General features: G+C 47.6%; 1 protein-coding gene across 3 annotated transcripts in view; it reads left to right on the plus strand.

Annotated features, from left to right (window-relative positions):
• The window catches only part of LOC144935785 (uncharacterized), a 129824-nt gene that overhangs the window by 63704 nt on the left and 52846 nt on the right, over nucleotides 1-13274 (plus strand). For all 3 annotated transcript variants that reach the window (XM_078862531.1, XM_078862532.1, XM_078862533.1), the window contains exons 23-32: nucleotides 405-503; nucleotides 1195-1320; nucleotides 1833-1924; nucleotides 3603-3729; nucleotides 4490-4673; nucleotides 6051-6208; nucleotides 8074-8252; nucleotides 8707-8845; nucleotides 9539-9732; nucleotides 10661-10823. In XM_078862531.1, coding sequence (XP_078718657.1) covers nucleotides 405-503; nucleotides 1195-1320; nucleotides 1833-1924; nucleotides 3603-3729; nucleotides 4490-4673; nucleotides 6051-6208; nucleotides 8074-8252; nucleotides 8707-8845; nucleotides 9539-9732; nucleotides 10661-10823 — 1461 coding nt within the window. The remainder of the gene's footprint in view (nucleotides 1-404; nucleotides 504-1194; nucleotides 1321-1832; nucleotides 1925-3602; nucleotides 3730-4489; nucleotides 4674-6050; nucleotides 6209-8073; nucleotides 8253-8706; nucleotides 8846-9538; nucleotides 9733-10660; nucleotides 10824-13274) is intronic.

Consider the following 13274-nt stretch of genomic DNA (forward strand, 5'->3'; position numbering starts at 1 on the left):
TTGTTATGCACTCCATACACTTTAGTCCCACAGCAGCCTATATAGTACCTGTTTTATGCATGGTTATTTCCATTACAAGCAATATCCAGGCTCACGTATGCCTAGTTTCCAAGGTTTGATGATAGCAGGCGTGTTCGGGTGATACTTTTTGAAAATGTATTTTGAAATCGGAAGGGACGTGTGGTGACTCGATGAAAAGTTAATGTGTCAAAAACAAAACAAAACTATATCAACGTTATCCACTTAAATTGCAAAGTTTTTAAAAGGAATTTTGTATTACGCAATTACTAATTTGGATGTCATTCAAATGTTCTTTTTCCAAGAGGCGCTCACGTAACTTTTGCTCCCTCTCGAGAGCTGTGTTGTGACTCTAAATCCGTTTGCCGTCACCTCCGCGTACCCAGTACATGGACATTTACACGCGCTACACGGAGCTTCTCAACAAGACGAGCAACTACATCCGCCTCATCAACAGCAAGTCTGGCCAGTTCAAGGACAAAGAGGTAACGCTGACGTCACACAAACACACGCACGTTCCATTCTCACCTCCGATTAGCACGCTTGGCTATGTTACGGTGCAAAGGAAGTTCGACATGCATGCAAAAAGAGGAAGACAAGTGACAATGGGAGTTTAGAAACTGTGTTACTAAACTAAACTATAAACTTTTTTTTATTTTACCAGGTAAGGCCCACCAAGCTATATAGCTGTTTTTCAGAAGCGACCTGGCCTTATCACGTGGAAATTTATAGCAACCGCATGCTCCAAAAGGTATGGGTGCAGCCCTGCAATATCATGCTTATGCCACTACTGGCAGTGGGGCCTCCACCAAAGAGAGCTCCAGAGAGACCGTTTAAAGAGTGTTTGGGGCTACACTGCCAATTTGAGCAGACGTCTTGGAAATAGGGTGTAAGTATACCCACACTTTACCCCACCATACGTGACCTGCCGATCGAATATCTGCGATGTACCAATTTTATACTGCAGGGTGGAAAGAGGCGGCAGGGTTTAAGGAACTCAAAACCATCGTTTCAGCTGTCGCGCCGGGAGACCGAACGCTGTGAGGCGGCGCGCTCACGATTACACCGTGGCGGCATCCCAATTGACAACCTCGTATAATTCGCTTGCGCAAGATGATTGCGGGCTAGGTAGGCTCCCTCTCGATCAGCAAAACTTGACTGTGCTGTGTTTGTCAGTTTTCTCGGGGAGCCAGTGACCTGGAGATGGCTCTCAAGAGGCTGCTGGACTCGTTGAGGCAGAAGTACTCTGTGGACAAATTCACCACCATTCCCCGGCTTGAAGCTCTCATTCAGGATTCAGTGGTGAGCGTTTTCTCAAGAGTGTGTGGGTGTTTGGCACAATGCCCGACGTTTCACTCCCAATACCTGGGAGCTTCTTCAGCAACTGACTGGAGCAACTCATTCTTTCCGTCGATTACACAGCATTGCTGGCTGATGCTTTTATTGAGGGACTGTGTTATCTTTGTGTGGTCTGGAACTGATTAATTGTTGGTTTTGCTGCCTTGCCCAATCTTGATAAATAATGAATGTACTATTTAATCATATTTCATATCTCGCTTACCATTTTCTCTATGTTTGTACTCCGATAGTTAAAAAAAGAAAATTCTGTTGTAACTTGCTGATCCGTCCATACTTGACATCTGTGAGAAAGAGCTTCATAGCTCATGGGATTCATCCAGTCGAAATACAAATTCTGATTCTGCTGGTGATTGTTGTTATTAGCTTCGTCACTTGTGACTTTTTATAATTAGGTTTTAGCCCTCTCTGTGCCCGATGAGAGCATTGCATGTGTGTTTGCGCGCTCCTTGTTGTAGATCGTAAAGGAAGAGATTGCAAAGTATAAGCAGCCTGTGTACGACATATCATCCAAGGCCACCACTGCAGATCAGAAGGATTCTGCAGACAGGTAAAAAAACACGTGCATTGATTTTTTACAATATTTGCAAAAAAATATTCACCGCTACGTAAGAAAATGTAAATACAAATACCTGAGGATTTGTGGACTTTAAGGGAGCTTGTGTGTGTGTGTGCATTTTAATGCCAACTGTAATTTTCGTTTTTTTTTTAGTGTTCAGTTGTGAAATTATAATGCTTGTCATCGCCACAGGTTCTGTCAGGCAACATAGCCACACTGTCAAAATCATATTGGGTGTGAGCTTAAATATCATGTCAGTGTTTTAACTCAACACATTCAAATACTGTAATTATTACTAAAACAAAAAAAAACATTGCAAGCATTTTTTTAGTCTTCCAAAAATACTCAATTGTGTTCTCGCTCGCCTCTTTCATCAATGTGATCCCGGTCTGCTTTCAATAATTGTCTTAGATGTGCATACACTGGTGTTTCAAACAACACACAGGAATATGTGAAGAATGCACACACAGCCTTTTGTGCGCTATCCAAAAAAAACATCTACATTTCCTGATGAATTGAAAATATTGCATTGCACTTCTTCAGGAAGTGCTGATGATTGAAACGTATATGGTTCTCCTGCCTGATGCTATTATTATGCACTGACACTATTGTCATGCAAACCATGGCAGATGCAGATACTTGATGCCAAATAGAAAATGTTAAATCCTCTGTTGTTCGGTGACTGTGGTCACCCAGAACAAAACATGGAACATTGAACGACTCAATGTAAAATTTGAGTCATCAGCAACCATACAAAGAAGAACATTACCTTTCGATTTAAAGCTTTCTTGACTGCAGGGATTCATCTTCTTGGTTCTTTCGGTAAAGTCACGTAGAAGGGAAGTAATAAAATAATAAAAATAAAAATATTATATTATTATATAATTTTATTGTGTTTTATTTTTATTATTTTATTACTTCCCTTCTACGTGACTTTACCGAAAGAACCGAGAAGAAGAACATTACCGTTTTCATAGTCATTTAGATATTTAAACTATAAACTATTGTTTTTATATTACCAGGTTAGGCCTACTGAGCTATGTCTGTTGTATCCTCAACTCTGTCTGTTGTCGTATCCTCAAATCTTGTAACTCAATTTTAACCCACTTCCCAATGTCGTATCAACTGCAAACTTGGTATACGTATGTCATACTGATGACAGTACTATATTCTATCATTAAAAATAATATATATATATTTTAAGCAATCTTTTTTATATCTTATGTTTCGGCTTGGGTCTAATTGTCCACGCTCAACTCACGTTGGCTGTAAATCACCACGGTCCCATTATGGCAAGCTTCGGGGCCACTTCCTGGAGTCGTGGAGTTCTGCCATTACTCGTACGGTACATTTCATTAAAGCGTGTTTAAAAAAAAGTATTTTTAAATATTGCTTATTCAGAAGCGACCTGCCCAGTGGCTTATTATGTAGACATTTATAGCAGCCAAATACTCTCAACACATGTTCCTAAATGTGGAGGGGACAAACTGGAGGACCCGGAGAAAAATATACGTGACCACGGGGAGAACACGCAAACTCCAAATATACAGGCATCAGGGTTTGGATTGAACCCACTTCCTGCATGCCAGGCGAGGGAGTTTACATCTCACCACCACGCTGTTCTGTTTTCCGGTTTTGTCTCCCCAATCGCCGTTTCCTTTTTGTTCAGAACTGAGCAGCTCTACCAGACCCTGCTCAACCTGTGGCACCAGCAGCAGATCGACATGCAGAGCCTGCTGGGCTGGCTCCGACTGCAGGAGGACATCAAAACCGTTCAAGCCTGGAACCCATCCTCGGTGAGCGAACGCTGGGTGGCACTTTGCCCGTGTCCGTTCATCGAGTGGTCAGCCTGTCTCGCGTGTGGTCGCATTTGCTTGCATGCACGAGGCATGTATTCGGGTTTCACACTCACAGGAAGTGCGGTGAATCGACTCGATTTGCGGTCGTTATTCGATTCAGGAATGAAATCCTTTTTTCATCTCGGATTATAGTTTGTTCAATTGACTTGGATCTTAACATGTATTGCCCTCTTTGTCAATCCTCTGCTGGAGGAGGGCCATAATTCACCAATCAGCTGCCAGCACCGGTTGATTAAGGTGAAATACTTAGACTTGAGAGTGCAGTACAGTACAACAATGTATATTTCTGGACTGCCGGCAGCTGCGGTCAATGCGCTACTGCTGGGCCATGTCACTTGCAACATTTATGCATGCGTGTGAGGAGCGATAATGCAGCGGTTAGCGTGCTTCACTACAAACCCGACAACATAAGTTTGATTCCTGCTCATGGCCACCAACACCAGTGAAGGATATCTGCACCGGTCCTGGGGCCTTCCCTAGGTGGACTCAGCCTCAAATGAGAACCGGGTACGATGTGTAAACATCACCACTGGCGAGATTAAGGCGGCTAGGCGTGGTGCTTGACCACACCACCACCCCGTGTCCCAAGTGCTGGCCTTCATAGGTGCACGCGAATGGCAATCGCCCCGAAAGATCTTAATTCTTTCGCCTTTTTTTTTGCGCGTATTCACGGGCCGCGACGCTGTCGTGCCGCCAGTTCGAACAGCTCGGCCTAGAGGAGCACCGGGGCACCATGCGCAACCTGGACGTGCATCACGAGGGCTTCCAGAAACACCTGCATGGCTCCAAGGTGCTGGGAGCCGACGACCGCTCGAGGGCCGATAGCGACATGCGCTCCTGCAAGCAGCACTACCAGATGCTGCTGGGCCAGATCGAAAAAGGTGCCACTCCTCCCCCTCCGTGTGCGCACGCAAAAAATATAATAAACGGATGCAAATGAATAAAGTGTATGGGTATATATCGATTCCTGACGATTTTTTTACATTCAAACGCAAGATTGGGAAAGGCAGCAAAAATGACAACAACAACAACAACAGTCCTAGACCACAGTAAGACAACACACAGTTCCACAGTTAGTCGATAGACTAGTTCATAGACTGACCGAGGTGTACCCATTAACACTGCAAGCTAAACAGAGGCATGGAAATTTGGGAAACTTTCAACTGCTGCGCAGGGAGATTGAACCGGCAACCTCCGGATCGCCGGTCGGGAGATTAAAGCGGGGAAGGTTACGAGTAATCGTGCAGCCCTGCAATTGCTTGCTTTTCTCATGCCACTGATGGCGGAACGACCTCCACAGGAGAGAGGCTCTAGAGAGCCCCTTCTATGGAGGGTATTTGGCCTACTCTTCCACATTTGTTTTCAGAATAATTCAGAATCTTTTATTTATACTGGAAGAATCTGATGAGCTATCAAGCTCTTCTTCACAGATGTCCAGTAGGGGCGGGTCAGAAAGTTGCAACAATACAAAGACCGATAGGAGTGCAGAGTATAGGAAGGGTAAACAAGTTACACACAAAGAAAATAAATAAAGGATATAAGTGCAAATTGCAAAAGTATATCAATTCCGGCCAATTTGGTAAATCAAACAGTAAGTGGAAGCTTGGGCAAGGCAGCAAAAAGAACAAAAGCAACAACAGTCCTAGAAGACAGCAAGGCAACAATGCACAGTACCCATTAACAACGCAAGCCGGACAGAGGGTTTACTCTCCTACACCTGTTGTGCATTGGAGAGTAAACCCACAACGTTTACAATTTGAGCACGTCGTTTCACCTCTGATTACAACGGCCAGCTTCATCACAATGAGGGAAAACGTCGGACTCAAATTGTATGCTGAAGCAGTAACTGATTGCACGTTCTGTTTACGCGACAATACTTTACTCATTGGTTGCGTTGGCGGACCGTGGGTTAACGACACATTTATACATTATCGAGGTGTTTTAGGTTAGGTCCCACATATATTAATGTGTCGTGAAACCCGCAACCACCCGACAGCCAATTATGTCAACAAAATATGCCAATTCGTCACTAGTTCAGCACACTGGTGTGACCAACTTTACTAACTGGCTGTGTCAGGTGGTGGCGGGTTTAACGGCACATTAACATTTACGTGATTTAACCCCAAAACAACTCTTGCTATGGAAAATAAAAGAAAAAACCAACAAAAGAAAAACCTTTACTGTGAATAATACTGGTCGTGAAATGCTTGTTATAGCATGTTAAACAATCCTGCTACCGACCTCATTTTCTACCCAAGGGAAACAAGACGACTCGGCCTGCCAGGGCAATATGGGCAGCCTGCAGCGTATTCTGCAGCTGCTGGAGAATTACGCGGAGCAGACGCTGCCCAAGGTCCGCACGCCGCTCGGTCACGACCCAGAGGGAGACCTCCGCCAGCGCACCGGAGACCAGGAGGTAGGGGAGGGGCACCCCCTCGCACTCCCACACCGATCGCAGCGCAACGCCCGGCTGTCGATTCTTCGCCGGCGACTCCCTCGCGGTCGCAGTCCGGACGTGTCTACGCCACTCGTTCATCGCGCTCAGTCGGCGGAGGGCCGTCGCGCCGAAGGCGTGACCTCTTGCGACGGTGTTCGCGTAAACTGTTCTCGCTGCCGTACACCGGTGTAGCGAGCGATTTGTTTGATCCACGGATCACGGAGGGCGACCACGGGGGTGGCGCCATCCCTCTGTGCGTCGTTGTCCGCTTTGAACGTCGATCGCCAACTGAATTGCGTAATTTACTGGAGTTTGCACGTCAAGACGGGCGACGTGTCCACAGAGTGACGGCTGTCTCCCTCGAACTAAGCTCTTGAGCGTATATATATACGTATATCCGCATCTGTTTCCGCATTGGCACAAGAGTCGCCCTCTTTCTGTTTCATGTTTTTTGGAAATCAATTGCAATTGTACCACGATCAGTCGAAAAATAATTTGCCCCAGCCGACTTGTGCTTCAGGGAATTTGTTACGGAATGTTGATTGGTGTTTACGGGATATTTTTGTGATTTCTCATATGACACGCAGTTGGGTTTGTTTGCTCTGATTTTAATTTTTTTGCTTCATTGCTGTAACTTTTTATTAGTATTTTTGCTTTTTGGTAATATTTGGTGAGCTAGGTTAATCTCGCTTATGAGACTCATCCTGGTTTCCTGAGTTCTCGCCTTGGTTAAATGCCTTAACTTGAATTTGCACGTGCAGCAATCCCGTATTCTCTGGATAATAAGAAACAAAAATTGGTTGTGGCTCTTTATAATCGAAACATCTGGCAGTTCACCAGCATTGGTTCAAACAAGCCTGAATCTGCTGATGAGACTGCGAATGTTGAGAGTGGTCCAGAGTGTGCTCGTGTTGAACCGATGTTGCTGAATATACGCACTTCCGAAATCCATGTGGCTGATGGGATGTATAATATACTTTTATTTTTTGTGTGGTGGGTTGTAAATCATTATTTCGTATTATAATTTGTTAGGTGTTTATGTGTTCGTGTGTGACCATATTTGTATAACTTTATTGACATTTGGCATAAGTTTAGGGAGCGTCCCTCTTTCCGGAGTGTCTCACAACCCGGATAATTAATTTGGTAGCTGTTGAGCTGGGTGGTTTTTTGTCTTTTTTGTCTTTTCCCCCAAATTAAACCCAATTCTGCTATTTCTGTCATGTGATAAAAAATTAATTCAGATCTTTCGCAGAGCAATGCAGTCCTCCATGTCAGAGTATTGCCCCATGGAAGTCGATATCAAAGAACTACTTCTAACATAGCTTCAAGCGACCTCTGGTCCACAAAGGAGTGAGGAAGCACCTTTCCACCTGCCCTCCTTTAAATATGAAAATGTATTGCATGACAGTTAAACATATATTTATTAAAATTCTCAAATCTGTGCTCAAACCAAATTAAATGCAAAACCAAATTCAATGTGATGGACTTTATTTGTGCTGTTCTCGGTGACCGGGCTGAGGCCATCGCCTCACAACGCTTAAGAACCCAGTTCGATGAACGGTGCCAGCTCTGCACTCTGACCTCTGAACCACCCTGGGCCCACTCCGAGGTGGTTCTTACTCTTCATCGAAGCTGAAGGCAAAGTGCCCGTAGGCTGAGCTGGGGTCAGCCTACTGGCACTTTGGGTTTACATAAAGCCCTAAGGCTAAGCTGCAGGCTGAGTGAACAGTGAAAAAAATATATATGCATACATCTTTATTTTAACATGTAGAGGCAATTTTTGGTCATAATCGTGTTATGAACCTTTGTTTTGTTTGAAAAGGGATTTTTGTTCCATCCTGCAGAGAATCCAACTCGAGATCAAGAACCTGAAGGATGAGTTGGAACGAATTGGCCAGAACTGTGGCCCCATTCTGAACCAGGCCAACTTGGGCCCTAAACAGGCGGAACTTCGAACCACCCTCACCAACGTCAAGCAGAGGCTGGACTCTGTGGGTGACCTCTCCACTACCTGCCTTGAAGAGTGAGTGGCGAAAAGCGATGAGACACGTATCACGTACCCACCCAGTTCGGTGCTCTGACCGCTGAGCCACCTGGCCATCGTGTTCTAATGTTACTGCCTCTGCAGTCTGTCATTTTGTAAGAATGTTGAACTTCTTTCGCACCGCATGTAGCCAACTGTGCTCATCGGAGGTGCAGGAAAAGGACAACAAACTAAACGCAAATGCAGTTCTAAAATAAATTAGTTTTCAATCTAGATTTGAAAGTGCATAGCTACGGTGGCTTCCTAATTATTGGAGGGAAGAGCATTCCAGATGGCCAGCCAAAAGCCGCCGCCGCGAGAATGACAAGAGTTGGCGCGTTGATGGTTTGTGCTCCTCGATGAGATCAGCAAAGTTATTTCGGTTCATTTGTGGTAAGCACTCTGTGAGCCTTTAGTCAAGTCTCAAAGCTTTACCTTGTGATGTGTTTGTCAGTCTCAAAGCTCTACAGCCAGTGGTGCAGAATTGCAAGAAGGCCGAGACCATGGTGGGGGCTATGGAAACTCGCCTTCTCGAGGCAGACAATGTCCCCAACAGCGTGGATGAGGTGGAGTCCTTCACAAAGCTCCTCAAGGTATCCGTCAGAAAATAATCACCCGTTCAGCTGTGAGGTTTTTTGCCCTCTTGCGTTTTGTCACACTTTTTTTGATACGTCTCATTGAGGTACTGTGAATTGTTGATCGTTCCGGCCAGAGGAGATGTATGGCAAATATGTAAGAAACATGTCAGGACGTGAATCTTATTTTAATACAGAACAAAAAAAAACAACCAGCTCAGGAGGTCGATACGTCATTTGTTTTATATATTTATATGAAAATATAAGTCAAATAATGTTGCAGATAATCTTATGGGGGTGGGTTATATCAATATACACAACTTCTAATATTACGGCAAATCTTCATATTTTCTGAGTTGGGAATATTTTTGTAACGTTCCCACTCCTCCGATTAACACGGTTGACTACATACGGTGCAAAAGAAATTCCAACTTACATAAATGCACACGTACAAAAAGAAATCTCTAGTTAACATACGGGACACGTACGTATGTATGTATTTTGTACATCTTTCGCACCGTACGTAGCCAACCATGGTGGTGCAAACACACCTTGAGCCTTCGGCGGGGGAGGACTTAAGCTGTCACATTTCAATGGCATTCTACTTGCGAAGAAGCGTCAACCAAAGTTTGTGATGTCATGTCAACATCGACGACGGTGTGACTTGCCATGGCTAACCAACCAACCACCCTCCCACTGTGCCCCCCGCAGCAATGGCAGAGCGAGATGTCCCAGCAGAAGGCCACGCAGACGGCGCTTGAGGGACAGGTGCAGCGCGCGAAGCTGGCCAGCGAGCGTCTGCAGCGCGGCCACAGCGAGCGCGACATCAACGTTGAGCTCTACCGCGAGCGCGTGGAGGACGCGGCCACGCGCTGGGACAACGTCCAGAACCAGATCGACAACCGGTGAGCGCTGCCGACGCCTCGCCGTCTCACCGCTTCACTGTCTCACCGACTCACCGACTCACGAACTCTCTGCCTCTCTGCCTGACCGCCTTGCTGGCTCACCGCCTCGCCAACTCGCTGCCGCCCCGCCTCACCATCTCACCATCTCACTGCCTCACCATTTCACTGCCTCACCGCCTCACCATCTCACCTTGTCACTATCTCACCAACTCGCTGCCTCACCGCCTCACCGTCTCGCCGTTTTGCCTCGTCACCGCCTCACCGCCACATCCCTCGGCTGATATTAATGGCGCACTAGACGCTCGATTAATTGGTGAGAGGAGGCACTTTCATGGATAAGTACGATTCTTTTTTTGGTCGATTTAATACAGACGTAAGCAGACCTCGTGGGGATCGCACACGTGTGCTGTTGAGGTGCCTGCGTGTCCTTGGACCGATGACGATACCGTTGTTCTTATTCAGCGCCAATTACCACGTCACCTCGTTCAACAATGATGCTGCTTTACATCACGAGAAAAAGGGCCGCTGCCGTGGCGTAACGGTTGGCACGGTCCAGAGAGGTCGCCGGTTCAGTCTCCTGGCATGGCAATTAAAACAATCAGCAGATTTATTAAATACCCCCCCCAAACCCCCGCCCCACTTCTGTCCAGCCAGTGGTATTGACGGTTGCACCACAGTTGGTCCACTGGCAGGTCGCTACCGGCAGTAGGGTAAAGCGCGGGTGCCCGTCACGTCTGGTGAGCGTAAAAGAGTAGGCCAAAGTACCTTCTTTTTCAGAAGGCGTCCCTAAAAGAGCTCCCTCCCAATTGGAGGCCCTCCCACCAGCGGTGGTGCGTGGGTGGGAAATCGCCGCACGGCTGCGTGCCGTTTAGGTTCTCCCCCCCACCTTTTTACGGATACGTGTCTTATGGTGGCCGCTGCTGCGCAGGCTGCTGGAGCTGGAGAACCTTGGCCGCTCCTTGAAGAACTACAAGCAGTCGTACGGGACACTGCAGCCGTGGGTGGAGGAGGCCACGCAGCGGCACGAGAAGGTGCAGTCCATGCAGCCCGACGGGGAGGCCGGGCTCAGTGAGCAGATCTCCCAAATCAAGGTAATTGTGAATTATATTTTAAACAGAAATAATTTTGGTTTTGTCCAGCTAAGGGCCACTAAGCTATATAGATATTTTGCAGAAGCAACCAGGCCCCAGGTGATAGCTCTACAAAAGTGGCTTATAGTGTGGAACTCTATCGTAGCCAAATACTATGAACGCTTGTTGATTCTAAATGTGAAAACCCGGATAAAAATCCACGCACTCACGGGGAGAACATGCAAGCTACAAATATACAGGCGTCAGGGTCGGGATCAAACCCACTGCCTCCTGATATCCAGGTGAGGCAGGTAACGTTTTGCTACCGTCTCCCTAGCGGCAATTTCATCATTCGTTGTAGTTGTGTAAGGCACATTTTATCTGTTGATCCCAATTGCGCCCCTTGCACCAAGCAGAGACGCACGTTATTATTTTCATGTTTTTATTACCATTCTGCTGATTTGCCCGGGTATCTCTGTCTTGAGTCCCATTACTACTTTTCAGGAGGGTGCTGCCAAGTTTTTGTAGTGGGGGGGGGGGGGGCAGGGGGTCATGGTTGCTGATCCACACACTCACTCACCAACACACCTACTCACTCCGTTACTCACCCACACACTCACTCACCAACACACCCACTCACTCCATCACTCACTCACCCACACACTCACTCACCAACACACCCACTCACTCCGTCACTCACCCACACACTCGATCACCAACACACCCACTCACCCACACACTCAGTCACCAACACACCCACTCACTTCGTCACTCACCCACACACTCACTCACCAACACACGTGTAGTGACATAGAACGGTCACTACTGTGTTGGCCCGTACGAGGGCTGGGGGCCCCAAGGGGGTGCCTGGGGGGTCACGTGCTGGAGGGATCCGGACCTTCCCAGAGGTGGGGGAAGTGAGGCGTGTCCTGGGAAGGGAGGCGTGGCCTGGAGAGAGCCAGCCACGCCTGGGCGGAGCCGGCCACGCCAAAGCAGATATAAGCGTGGTGTGAACGCAGAGCAAGGCTGTTGTACTGTACTCCAAAGAGAAGATATCATCGGTCGTCAAGTCCCAAGTCGTCGTCCTGGGCCAGGCAGGCCGTTGCCTGCCTGGTCCAGTCTGTGTCGTGTTCCAGAGTGTTAGTGAGTTGAGGAAGGTGGTCACCACCTTATATACAGTGTTATATTACTTACCGTTTAATAAATAGTGTTGCCTCCAAGCTGCGTGTGTGTGCACCTAATTCGAACCCATTACACACGCACTCACTCCGGCACTCACCCACACACTCAGTCACCAACACACCCACTCACCCAATCACGCACTCACTCCGTCACTCACCCACACACTCACTCACCAACACACCCACTCACTCCGTCACTCACCCACACACTCACTCACCAACACACCCACTCACTCCGTCACTCACCCACACACTCACTCACCAACACACGCACTCACTCCGGCACTCACCCACACACTCAGTCACCAACACACCTATTCACTCAATCACGCACTCACTCCGTCACTCACCCACACACTCACTCACCAACACACCCACTCACTCCATCACTCACCCACACACTCAGTCACCAACACACCCACTCACCCAATCACGCACTCACTCCATCACTCACCCACACACTCACTCACCAACACACCCACTCACTCCATCACTCACCCACACACTCACTCACCAACACACCCACTCACTCCGTCACTCACCCACACACTCAGTCACCAAAACACCCACTCACCCAATCACGCACTCACTCCGTCACTCACCCACACACTCACTCACCAACACACCCACTCACCCAATCACACACTCACTCCATCACTCACCCACACACTCACTCACCAACACACCCAATCACTCACACACTCAGTCACCAAAACACCCACTCACCCAATCACGCACTCACTCCGTCACTCACCCACACACTCAGTCACCAAAACACCCACTCACCCAATCATGCACTCACTCCGTCACTCACCCACACACTCACTCACCAACACACCCACTCACCCAATCACGCACTCACTCCGTCACTCACCCACACACTCAGTCACCAACACACCCAATCACCCAATCAACCCACTCACTCCGTCACTCACCCACACACTCACCAACACACCTACTCACCCAATCAACCCACTCACTCTGTCACTCACCCACACACTCAGTCACCAACACAAAAACTCACGCAATCACCCACTCTGTCGCTCAGTCACCAAACACACCCACTCACCCAATCACCCACACACTCAGTCACCAACACACTCACTCACCCACACACTCAGTCACCTACTCACCCACTCACCCACCACACTGCAGGTCACCTCGCTTCTGTCTCTGCTTCTTTCCTCGCACTGCTCCACTTTAAAATGTCCTCCCATCATCGTCGCTTTTCCCCAAGTTATTTTAACCTTGCTCTATTACCCACTGTTGTCTAATGCTACGGAGACATCAC

This window comes from Lampetra fluviatilis, chromosome 14, assembly GCF_964198595.1.
Source record: "Lampetra fluviatilis chromosome 14, kcLamFluv1.1, whole genome shotgun sequence".
Taxonomy (NCBI): domain Eukaryota; kingdom Metazoa; phylum Chordata; class Hyperoartia; order Petromyzontiformes; family Petromyzontidae; genus Lampetra; species Lampetra fluviatilis.